Source organism: Schistocerca piceifrons, chromosome 3 (genome assembly GCF_021461385.2).
Source record: "Schistocerca piceifrons isolate TAMUIC-IGC-003096 chromosome 3, iqSchPice1.1, whole genome shotgun sequence".
Lineage (NCBI taxonomy): Eukaryota > Metazoa > Arthropoda > Insecta > Orthoptera > Acrididae > Schistocerca > Schistocerca piceifrons.
The window spans coordinates 740,373,559-740,386,365 of record NC_060140.1 but is presented as its reverse complement, the minus strand read 5'-3'; the positions used below and the strand labels follow the sequence as shown (position 1 = coordinate 740,386,365).

The following is a 12,807-nucleotide window of genomic DNA, read 5'->3' as shown; positions in this document are numbered from 1 at the left end:
AGGAGAGTTAATACATAACTGTATGTTCCTACATAATGGGTAACATGCTTCTTTCTGATCTGCGGTGCATGTATTGTGAATAATTTTCTCTGTATCTTTAGTATCTACTCTATGTTAGCTGAGTTTCCCCAAAAAATAGTACTGTATGCACGAATAGATTCAAAATAACTTCTGTGTGTTACTTCTCACGTGTCTGTGTCCATGTTCATGTCAGTTTTAACTGATAATATTTTCACTGGAAATACAAAGCTGCTTATTTTGTTTCCTAAGTTCTCAGTGTTTCCAAAGTCTCAGATATTTATATAAATTCTATACTAAGAATTTTAGATTCAGTTTCTTTTATATATTGGTTCTTGTGAATAATCTTAATTTTGAACTTCCTGGCAGATGATAACTGTGAGCTGAACCAAGACTCAAACTCAGGACCTTTGCCTTTCATGAGCAAGTGCTCTACCAACTGAGCTACCCAAGTAAGACTCATGACCTGTCCTCACAGCTTGACTTCTGCCATTACCTTATCTCCTACCTTCCAAACTTCACAGAAGCTCTCCCACAAAATTAGCAGGACTAGCACTTCTGAAAGAAAGGGTATTGTGAGTCACAGCCTGAGGGACATTTCCAGAATGAAATTTTCGCTCTGTAGTGGAGTGTGCCCTGATATGAAGCTTCCTGGCTGATTAAAACTTTTGGTAGAGCACTTGCCCGTGAAAGACAAAGATGGCGAGTTGGAGTCTCAGCCCAGCACACAATTTTAATCTGCCAAGGAGTTTTATATTAGCACACACCCCCCTGCAGAGTGAAAATTCCAGTCTGGAATCTTTCTAGTAACATTCAGACTGTTTGGTTCTGAACTCATTGCGAAATCTTTGATGATTTTTGTTATATGAGCATTAGGCCGTGGTCTAAGGAATGTTTCGATGCCTTGGATATTGTCTCCTAATGCTGGAGACATCCTTAGAGACTTTACGGATTCAGACATTTGTTTCAAACTCAAACGAGATCAGAAGACTGAACTATTTGTACGTATCCTTGCAACAGTCAGCTTGTGGTGTAATAAAGCTGCTTCCTAAGATCACAGATTCAGCACTGTTTGCAATGTTTAGCACTAAGGCCTACAACTTGTTAATTTCAGTACTCAACAATTTTAACAGAAAAGCAGGAGAATTCAAATTGGACAAGTTGTTGGCCTTACTGCTAAATATAGCAAACAGTGTTGATTCTGTGATCTTAGAAGCAATCTGATGGAAATGGAAATGTCGTGTGGCTAGGGCCTCCCATCGGGTAGACCGTTCGCCTGGTGCAGGTCTTTCAATTTGACGCCACTTCGGCGACCTGCGTGTCGAAGCAATCTGATGTAATCACATCCTTGACTGTTAAGTGGATATATATAAACAGTGAAGGCTTTTGAGGTTGTTTCAGTCAGAAAATACTACCTGAGCTTTTAGAGCATCTGATGATGTCTCCAGCATTAGGAGACAAAATATTAGACGCAGAAACATGCTTTAGAGACATAATATCCATGCAGGAGGCAGTCAATTGAAAACCTAACACCCACCACATTGGATCCATGGAATGGTTCCATTCAAAAGTAGTCACCACACACATTAAGATATTTATCCCACTGGGAGATGAGATGATCCACCCATTCTTTCACTTCCTCGTCTAACTGAAAACAACGCCCACACAACTTTCTTCTGGTTGCCAAAGCTGTGAAAAAACACACAGTGAAAGACCTGAGCTGTAAGGGGGATGTTGCAGTATTTCCCAACCAAATCACTGAGGTGTAACCTTTGTCACATTGGCAGTGTGGTGGTGGGGCATTATCATGCAACAGGATGATTCTCTCCAACAGTAATCCTGGGCGTTCAGACTTTATGGCACGTCGCAGTTTTAGCAAAGTGTCTTTATAGTGCTGCACACTGATTGTGGTTCCACATTTGAGGAACTTGATGAGCACAGGCCCTCTGCTGTCAAAGGACGAGGTCATCATGACCTTACCAGAACTTGTGCAAGCAGATTCAGATTTATTTGGTGGGGAAGATGTGGGATGTTCTCACTGTTGGCTTTGCCATTTGCTCTTTGGCTGTCAGAATGCTGTCAGATAGAATCATCCTGTTGCATGTTGATGCCCATTCCTCTGGTTGGGAAACACTGCAACATTCTCCGTACAACTCTTATCTTTCACCGTGTGGTTTTGAAATCTTTGGCAAGAAAGACATGCATGGACATCTGATTCAATTGGATGAAGAAGGGCAAGAGTGGGTGCAGTTATGTAACTATCAGCAGCCAACCGCCTTCTACAGAACAAGAACTGATCATTTCATCTGCCAGTGGGATAAATGTCCTAAGGCATGTGGCAATTACTTTTGAATGAAACCATTCCATGGTCCACTTGGGGCAGGTGTGTGGTTTGCATTTGACTGCCCCTCATATAATAAAAATCATCGAGGCTGCAAATACTGGTTGTGAAAACCTGTATTGTATGCATCATGTGAGTTTTAGATATGTTCAGATTCAACCTATTTAGCTGAACCTAGTTTTCAAGCTACTGAGAATATTGATTAATAAATCAGGATTTTTTTCTGCATTCTGATTTGAAACTAACACACAAACAAGTAAAACTAATGGGGAATTGATATTTACTGGTAAATCATTCACATACAACAGAGTCCTATTTTCTTGCATGTGTTTGATTTACCAGCAAATACCAAATATTAATGTGGCAACTTGTGGGACATCCTAAGGTAATATTTACTGATCAGAATAACAATTTGTCCAATTTTAAGTAACATTTACTCTTTGTTTTCTGTTCTGTAAATAGTATTTCAGCTGTTGCAGGCTGTTGCCCCAAATGTCATCCTTATCAATTTTGTAAGTAAGTGAGGAATGGTTTACATAATCAGAAGACTTTGTGAGGTCACAAGACGTGATTACTTTCCGAACAAGACTGTTTATTGCATCTATTGTACATCTCCCCTGTTGAAAACTGACAGCAGCTTTCTCAGATATATTTGATATGACTGGGAGAATTAAAAGAGAACAATAATTTTCCATGAACTGTTGTGATCCCTTTTTAAAAAGTACTCTAGCTCTGTCATATTTCGGTATCTGTAGAAAGTAGCTCTCTCCAAAACATTGGTTAATTATCTGAGCTAATGTATGTGTGCTGCTTTAATAACTTTATATGCTATTTCATCCCAACCCACTGGTACTTTTCAATGCTAAGATTCCATTTAACATTCAGTTCAGGTATAATGACTGACCACACAGCCTCTATCTTATTTTTGAGGTTTAAAAGTATCCTACTGCTTGTCAATCATTTTACTCTCTTGACAACTCTTTTACATATAATTTTATATGAGAGTAACATCGAAAGTCCAGGACAAAAGAACAACAATATTAAAAGGATAGATTTCTACTCACCTCATAGAGGAGGTGTTGAGTCACAGGCAGACTCAATAAAAAGACTGCTAAATCTGTAGTTCTCAGGTGTAAAAGTCCTCCTTCAGATGCAGGAAACACATACCACACTCACACAAGCATGGCTGATACACACATGGCTATTGTCTACAGCCAGTCAGACCGAACTGCAGGTTGCATCTGCATTTGGCAAGAGCAGCAACCTGGATTGGGTGCTCTTCAGTCACCTATCACCTCCCTCATGACCTCTGTCTGGCCACAAAAGAGTACTCCTGTAGTGAGTCAGTACCACTAGGACCGGAAGGTTTTGACTATCTCATGTCTTGCTGTGAAATGAGGCTTATCCTACCCACTATTCTCCCCACCCCTTCCAAGGTGGTATTCTGCTAGGCACTGAACCAAAGCAATATTCTTGTCTGTTGACACTCCACCCTTGCTCCCAATCCATATTCAAGATCTGTCCCATACATCCTCCCACTACCACCTACTCCACTCCTGTCACAGTCATCCCCCATCCCATCAAAGGCAGAGCTATCTGGCAGCCATGTGATCTACAAACTAATCTACACCCACTGTGCTGTTTTCTACATGGGCATGAAAACTAACAAACTGTCTGTTCACAAGAGTGGCCACCACCAAACTGTGGCCAAGAGACAGCTGGACCACACGGTTGTTGAACATGTTGCCCAACACGATGTGCTCCACTTCAGTGACTGTGTCACAGCTTGTGCCATTTGGATCCTTCCTTCTGACTCCAGCTTTTCTGAATTGTGCAGGTGGGAACCCTTCCTACAACATATTCTTCCCTACAACTTATCCGTCACTTGTGTAATCCCTCTGGCCTCAATCTTCACTAGTCCCTGTCTTCCACCCCCTGATCTGCTAACTTCAGTGCTACACGCACCTTCTAGTCCACCAACACATCTACCAGTCTTTCCCCCTTCTCTACATCTCTCCTGTCTCCATCCCCCTCACCCTCCCCCCAGCACAGCCTTCAGACTCTGCACCTAGCAACCCTGTCCTGTCCGAAACATGTCCCTGCTTGCTCCCACAGCAGCTCAATATCTTCCCCTACTTCTGTCATGCTATTCCTCCCCCACCTCACTCCATGTCACCTCTTTACGCTCAGCACCCATTGTGTCTATCTGCGAACCACTGCTTCCTCTATGTGGTGAGTAGCAGGCTATCCTTTTTATAGAATGAATTTTCTCATTATGTGAGAGTATTGAAGGGTACTCTGTTTTAATTGTTAAAAACCACTCACAAGCCAAGATCACACAAAATACTTTTCATTCAAGACAACTAGTTTCAACAGCCTTAACTGTCATTTTTTTAGCAAAACATGTTCATTTTACATTGATCTCATGCATAAGATGCCAAGTGGATAAAACTCAGCACATTATAAATGTTTGTCATCACTAAAATATTTAAAAATACAGTATCTTGGCAAAGAGGCCATGTCCATATACATATTGGTTACAATACTTTTTACATGATGCAAATACGGTACACGACAGCACATCTGTTTACATCTGCTGGACACAGCTTTTGTAAACAGATGTGCTATTGTGTACCATATTTGCATCATATAAGAAGCATCTGTAAGCAATATGTTTATGTGTATATAGACTTGGCATCCCCCCCATGAACCATGGACCTTGCCGCTGGTGGAGAGGCTTGCATGCCTCAGCGATACAGTAGCTGTACCGTAGGTGCAACCACAATGGAGGGGTATCTGTTGAGAGGCCAGACAAACGTGTGGTTCCTGAAGAGGGGCAGCAGCCTTTTCAGTAGTTGCAGGAGCAACAGTCTGGATGATTGACTGATCTGGCCTTGTAACACTAACCAAAATGGCCTTGCTGTTCTGGTACTGCGAAAGGCTGAAAGCAAGGGGAAACTACGGCCATAATTTTTCCCAATGGCATGCAGCTTTACTGTATGATTAAATGATGATGGCGTCCTCTTGGGTAAAATATTCCGGAGGTAAAATAGTCTCCCATTCGGATCTCCAGGCAGGCACTACTCAGGAAGACATTGTTATCAGGAGAAAGAAAACTGGCATTCTACAGATCGGAGCGTGGAATGCCAGATCCCTTAATCAGGCAGGTAGGTTAGAAAATTTAAAAAGGGAAATGGATAGCTTAACGTTAGATATAGTAGGAATTAGTGAAGTTCAGTGGCAGGAGGAACAAGACTTTTGGTCAGGCGAATACAGGGTTATAAATATAAAGTCAAATAGGGGTAATGCAGGATTAGGTTTAATAATGAATAAAAAAATAGGAATTCGAGTAAGCTACTACAAACAGCACAGTGAACGCATTATTGTGGCCAAGTTAGACACGAAGCCCACGCCTACTACAGTAGTACAAGTTTATATGCCAACTAGCTCTGCGGATGAAGAAATAGATGAAATGTATGATGTGATAAAAGAAATTATTCAGGTAGTGAAGGGAGACAAAAATTTAATAGTCATGGGTGACTGGAATTCGGTAGTAGGAAAAGGGAGAGAAGGAAACATAGTAGGTGAATACGGGTTGGGGCTAAGAAATGAAAGAGGAAGCCGCCTGGTAGAATTTTGCACAGAGCATAACTTAATCATAGCTAACACTTGGTTCAAGAATCATGAAAGAAGGTTGTATACATGGAAGAACCCTGGAGATACTAGAAGGTTTCAGATAGATTATATAATGGTAAGACAGAGATTTAGGAACCAGGTTTTAAATTGTAAGACATTTCCAGGGGCAGATGTGGACTCCGACCACAATCTGTTGGTTATGAAGTGTAGATTGAAACTGAAGAAACTGCAGAAAGGTGGGAATTTAAGGAGATGGGACCTGGATAAACTGAAAAAACCAGAGGTTGTACAGAGTTCCAGGGAGAGCATAAGGGAACAATTGACAGGAGTGGGGGAAAGAAATACAGTAGAAGAAGAATGGGTAGCTTTGAGGGATGAAATAGTGAAGGCAGCAGAGGACCAAGTAGGTAAAAAGACGAGGGCTAGTAGAAATCCTTGGGTAACAGAAGAGATAATGAATTTAATTGATGAAAGGAGAAAATACAAAAATGCTGTAAATGAAGCAGGCAAAAAGGAATACAAACATCTCAAAAATGAGATCAACAGGAAGTGCAAAATGGCTAAGCAGGGATGGCTAGAGGACAAATGTAAGGATGTAGAGGCTTATCTCACTAGGGGTAAGATAGATACTGCCTACAGGAAAATTAAAGAGACCTTTGGAGAAAAGAGAATCACTTGTATGAATATCAAGAGCTCAGATGGAAACCCAGTTCTAAGCAAAGAAGGGAAAGCAGAAAGGTGGAAGGAGTGTATAGAGTGTCTGTACAAGGGTGATGTTCTTAAGGACAATATTATGGAAATGGAAGAGGATGTAGATGAAGATGAAATGGGAGATATGACACTGCGTGAAGAGTTTGACAGAGCACTGAAGGACCTAAACTGAAACCAGGCCCCGGGAGTAGACAACATTACATTAGAACTACTGATAGCCTTGGGAGAGCGAGCCCTGACAAAAACTCTACCATCTGGTGAACAAGATGGATGAGACAGGCGAAATACCCACAGACTTCAAGAAGAATATAATAATTCCAATCGCAAAAAAAGCAGGTGTTGACAGATGTGAAAATTACCGAACTATCAGTTTAATAAGTCACAGCTGCAAATTACTAACACAAATTCTTTAGAGACGAATGGAAAAACTGGTAGAAGCCGACCTCGGGGAAGATCAGTTTGGATTCCATAGAAATGTTGGAACACGTGAGGCAATACTGACCCTACGACTTATCTTAGAAAATAGATTAAGGAAAGGCAAACCTACATTTCTAGCATTTGTAGACTTAGAGAAAGCTTTTGACAATGTTGACTGGAATATTCTCTTTCAAATTCTGAAGGTGGCAGGGGTAAAATACAGGGAGTGAAAGGCTATTTACAATTTGTAGAGAAACCAGATGGCAGTTATAAGAGTCGAGGGACATGAAAGGGAAGCAGTGGTTGGGAAGGGAGTGAGACAGAGTAACTGATGATGGTCGAAGTAGAGAGGATATAAAATGTAGACTGGCAATGGCAAGGAAAGCGTTTCTGAAGAAGAGAAATTTGTTAACATCAAGTATAGATTTAAGTGTCAGGAAGTCGTTTCTGAAAGTATTTGTATGGAGTGTAGCCACGTATGGAAGTGAAACATGGACGATAAATAGTTTAGACAAGAAGATAATAGAAGCTTTCGAAATGTGGTGCTACAGAAGAATGCTGAAGATTAGATGGGTAGATCATATAACTAATGAGGAGGTATTGAATGGAATTGGGGAGAAGAGGAGTTTGTGGCACAACTTGACTAGAAGAAGGGATCGGTTGGTAGGACATGTTCTGAGGCATCAAGGGATCACCAATTTAGTATTGGAGGGCAGTGTGGAGGGTAAAAATCATAGAGGGAGACCAAGAGATGAATACACTAAGCAGATTCAGAAGGGTGTAGGCTGCAGTAGGTACTGGGAGATGAAGAAGCTTGCACAGGATAGTGTAGCATGGAGAGAGCTGCATCAAACCAGCCTCAGGACTGAAGACCACAACAACAACAACAGACTTGGCATTTTGGCCAAGTTTCTGTGTGTTTTCCAACATTTTAGCGATGACAGACATTAATAATGTGCTGAGTTTTATCCACTAGACTTCTTGTGAACAAGGTCAGCATAAAATGAACATGTTTTAACTTAAAAAAAAAAAAAAGTTTTAAGACCTGAAGATGATGGCTAAAACTGTTGAAATCGGTTGTCTTAAATGAAAAAAAAAATTGTGCATTCTTGGCTTTTGAATGGTTTTTAACCTTTTTATAGAGACATACTCAATGAAATCAGTAAGTCTTTTACATTTTAATTATTGTCCCAAATACTAAGCGGAAATGTTTCAATGAAAATACCTAGAAAACTCTTGAGGAATTTGTCAAAATATGTGTTACTTGAGATACAGTGATCATAAGTCCATTCTATCTGTTTTAACTTATTACTAAGCATGAACAAATCTTTTCGCTGCAGTTTCTTCTTATGTGTAAGTTTTTAATTTGTGAAATGTTCCTGCCAGTATACAGCAGTTCAGTAGACAATGCAAAATGACCTCAGATACCTAAATCTATACACATCTGAAAATAGGGCATTCAAAACTAGTTAAAAGATTATTGATACAGTTGGTCTTGGGCATTTTCTCTTGTTGATTCAAGGAAATTCAATTTGAAACCATACTTTTTCTTTTCTACATCAGTGAGCCTTGAAGCATAACTACACTAGTGTGCAAAATTTAAGGAGAGAAGTAACTTTCGCATGCAGTGTCACTGCCAAGTAATGTAACTCGATGGCACTTGAACCATACATTGAAAGAACTGCTACATATAGTATAGAAGTAATTGAAGAAAATACACAATGAGATGAACAGAAATGATACTTTTATTCAAAGACAGAAATTTCATTGAAGTTGCCACAATTTATGATGGTCCCATGGCTTTCCCAGACAGCTTGATATGCATCATAAGAAGATGTGTGGTCACCGTGTACAACAATGCATGCTCTGCTACAAGCTCTGATGCTGGCAACAAGATTGGTAGGAGTTCTGTTGTAGGGCATTCCATTCCTCCAACAGAATAGTTGACAACTGGTGAATGGTCATTGGTGCATGTGGACATGCTGCAATACATCTCCCCAACATATCCCACATGTGCTCGATGGGATTTAAGTTGGCGAAGTGGCTAGGCCAGTCCATTTGCCTCTCTTTCCAAGAGCTCCTCCACCTGCACTGTTTGATGCAGTCACACATCATCATCCATAAAAATGAAGTCGGGCTGAATGCATCCTTGAAAAGACGCTAATGTGGAAAGAGTAAAGTGAATAATGTTGACCTGTGAGTGCAACATGCTTGACAATGTTTGTGGCTGCATTGTGTGATCCCACCTCCTGCCATATTAGGGTACATCCAGAATCGCTACTCAGACAATCTGTTGTCTTTTGAAAAGAGCACATTCTCTCGCTCCACACCGGTCGAGTCTCACTGCTCTTGGCTCCATCACAAATGGTGTTGCCAAGGTGCCGGTGTCCACAGAACACAACATACTGGTCATCAGGCAGAGAGGTTTCCCCCACATAGTCACTGTGCTACTGTGGAATTTGAGACTGTGTGCTTGTTAAATGTGATTGCAATTGCACCAGCTGTTTGGGTGGTTCCCCTTCTTGCCTGTTGCACGATGAAGTAGTTATCTGCTGTTGTAGTTGACCATGGTTGACCACCTCCTCTCCTTTGGGCAGTGGTGGCTATATTTCGGTCTGGTCCCCATGCACTTGAAACAGTGGTTTTTGAAATACCAATCCCCTGGGCTACATTCATCCTCTTTCCAGTTTCCTGATGTCTTCACCATTTGAGATGATTCAAATGTTGTCTCCTAGCCATGTGGTAATGAAGGAGACACTACAGTGCACCTTAACCTCTTGCTGATTGACATATACACTGTCTTTTCCCTGTTTCTTCAACTGCATTGTTTTGTGGAGCCAACCATTTTTCGCACTGTAGTCTCACTGACATGCCATTGATTTCCAGCTTTCTATGCATTCCAAGGAGATCTCGGCAGCATCTCTCTACACTTTCTTTCATTTCCACCAAGTAGCTAATATGTTACGGTACTTCATCTCGTCCTTAAGTTTTACAAAGCAGTGTACTTTCACTTGTGATATCAGTGTTAAAATCAGTTGGTATTAGATTTTTTATTCTGATATTCATTGAGACTTAGATAGGAAGAGTTCTGTGATTGTGTATCAAAATTACTAAAACATTTATGTCCAGTTAATTCTACACCATAGCTCTCAAATACACATTCTTCATTTAAAAAGTTAAAATTATTTTTTGTTTCATAATTTGTATCACTGTGGAGAAGTACACGTGAACTTCCTTGTGATATGTTTCTTCTGCAAAAGCTGCTTGCTATCTTGAAACTTTCAATTTTGCTCAAAATTTTAGTAGTGTCCATAGTAAACCGGTGCTCATTTTGACAAATAACTCTAATATTTGCACATACTGACAGAATAATTTCCATTTCATCAGCTTTGGAGTCTTTTTTTGTTTGTAGCATCAGTATTTAAGCTGTTTACATTCAAATGTATAATACAGGGTGTTACAAAAAGGTACGGCCAAACTTTCGGGAAACATTCCTCACACACAAATAAAGAAAAGATGTTATGTGGACATGTGTCCGGAATTGCTTAATGTCCATGTTAGAGCTCATTTTAGTTTCGTCCACCTACACTCAGTGGAGCACGTTATCATGATTTTATACGGGATACTGTATCTGTGCTGCTAGAACATGTGCCTTTACAAGTACGACACAACATGTGGTTCATGCACGATGGAGCTCCTGCACATTTCAGTCGAAGTGTTCGTACGCTTCTCAACAACAGATTCGGTGACCGATGGATTGGTAGAGGCAGACCAATTCCATGGCCTCCACGCTCTCCTGACCTCAACCCTCTTGACTTTCATTTATGGGGGCATTTGAAAGCTCTTGTCCACGCAACCCCGGTACCAAATGTAGAGACTCTTCGTGCTCGTATTGTGGATGGCTGTGATACAATATGCCATTTTCCAGGGCTGCATCAGCGCATCAGGGATTCCATGCGACGGAGGGTGGATGCATGTATCCTCGCTAACGGAGAACATTTTGAACATTTCCTGTAACAAAGTGTTTGAAGTCACGCTGGTACGTTCTGTTGCTGTGTGTTTCCATTCCATGATTAATGTGATTTGAAGAGAAGTAATAAAATGAGCTCTAACATGGAAAGTAAGCGTTTCCGCACACATGTCCACATAACATATTTTCTTTCTTTGTGTGTGATGAATGTTTCCTGAAAGTTTGACCGTACATTTTTGTAACACCCTGTATATGTCCTGTCTTCTACTTATGCACTTCAGCATATTTTTTCCATGCCTTTTTCATTGCCACACATTTTATCGCTCTGTCAATATCTATGAACATATAGATTAGGGTAGTGGGTTGTTTAGTACAATCCTGTGAGTGGATATTAGGCACAGATGTCCCCTGTTAAATATACTGAGAAGCTGCCCATAGCTAAAATCCATTAGTGTAAGTCTGGAAGGAGTTGGCGAGGAATGACAAATCCTTGAGACAGTTAACAGAAATGAATAAGATAAGAAAACTGACCTACTTTTTTTAGTTTAATGATGCAAGGGAGTTATAAATTGTGGGGGAGTTAGATAAAATAAGTGAGAGAAGTCAAAGAAAGAGAACTGCAAAGCTGATATAGAACTTTGCTGATTATTTTATTAATTATTATGATATGTCTGTACTTAGCCATGTTATTTTTTACAGTAGTATTCTGTTTGTTTTATGTGCAAAAATTTTGTGAAGCTGTAAATAGTACTGTATTTATCATGATACAATTTTAATATAGGTGGTGGAATTATAGAAGAAGGTGAATTCATTGAAGTTATTGAAATGACGGTGGATGAAGTAAAGCAGTATTTGGCCAGTGGAGATGTCAGAAGTCCTGGTGGTTTTTTGTTTGCATTAACATGGTATCTTCATAACCGCTTGCCTGCATCACATAAAAAAGATGCAGTATAACATTTATCAATGAGATTTTTTTTTTACCTTGAGTGAATAATAGGTCGAGTATAACCTTTCAAATGCCGCGAAATGAATAAAAGTCCTGATTTGTACAAGTATTGGATTTGAGTTTTTTTATGACAGTGCCATATTTCTGCTGAAAAATGTGAAAGGCAAACTGTGCCTGGTTATAAATCTATTAAACAGATAAAATAGTTAATTACTGATAGCAGAATGTAAACTACTGAGAAATTCATTGTTTTGGCAAAAGTGGCATGAAAGAGATTATACTAAACATTTTGTTTTCAGTGTCTACATTGTAGGAAAAGAAATCTGGAAAAAACTGCTGATTAGCCACTGTATTTGTGAAAACTTCTAATTAAATAAAATCATTCCTTTTTTACTTTGTCCTTTCATTTGTTTTGTGTCATCACTGCTAAAGCTATTATATTACTTGCATTTAAACAATATTTTTGTCTCATAATAATTAGTAATGATCACAGCATATTTCAAAATAGTAAAATGGTATTTGCGATATAGGATATACTGCTCATACTTCATTACTCGAGTGTTCATTGCAAGCACAAAAAAACTGTCTATAGTGCTTCTGCTGTTCATTCTTTGTCTTTCTTTTCCTTAATATTCCTTTAAGTATAATTATTTGAAAGCTCTAAGTAGAAACCATTGTGTTCAATTTTTTAAGTAAATTTTGTACTGTCTGATTACTATTATTGTATTTTCATTATGGCACATGCAGTTCCTGCAGTAGTTTATGAAT

The 12,807-nt window shown here is 39.7% G+C and overlaps 1 protein-coding gene across 1 annotated transcript in view; it reads left to right on the top strand.

Annotated features, from left to right (window-relative positions):
- LOC124788027 (uridine diphosphate glucose pyrophosphatase NUDT14-like) overlaps nt 1-12,432 on the top strand; it is an 81,419-nt gene extending 68,987 nt beyond the window's left edge. The window contains exon 6 of the mRNA XM_047255087.1: nt 11,875-12,432. Coding sequence (XP_047111043.1) covers nt 11,875-12,047 — 173 coding nt within the window. The 3' untranslated portion in view covers nt 12,048-12,432. The remainder of the gene's footprint in view (nt 1-11,874) is intronic.
- Nucleotides 12,433-12,807: the final 375 nt, after the last annotated feature.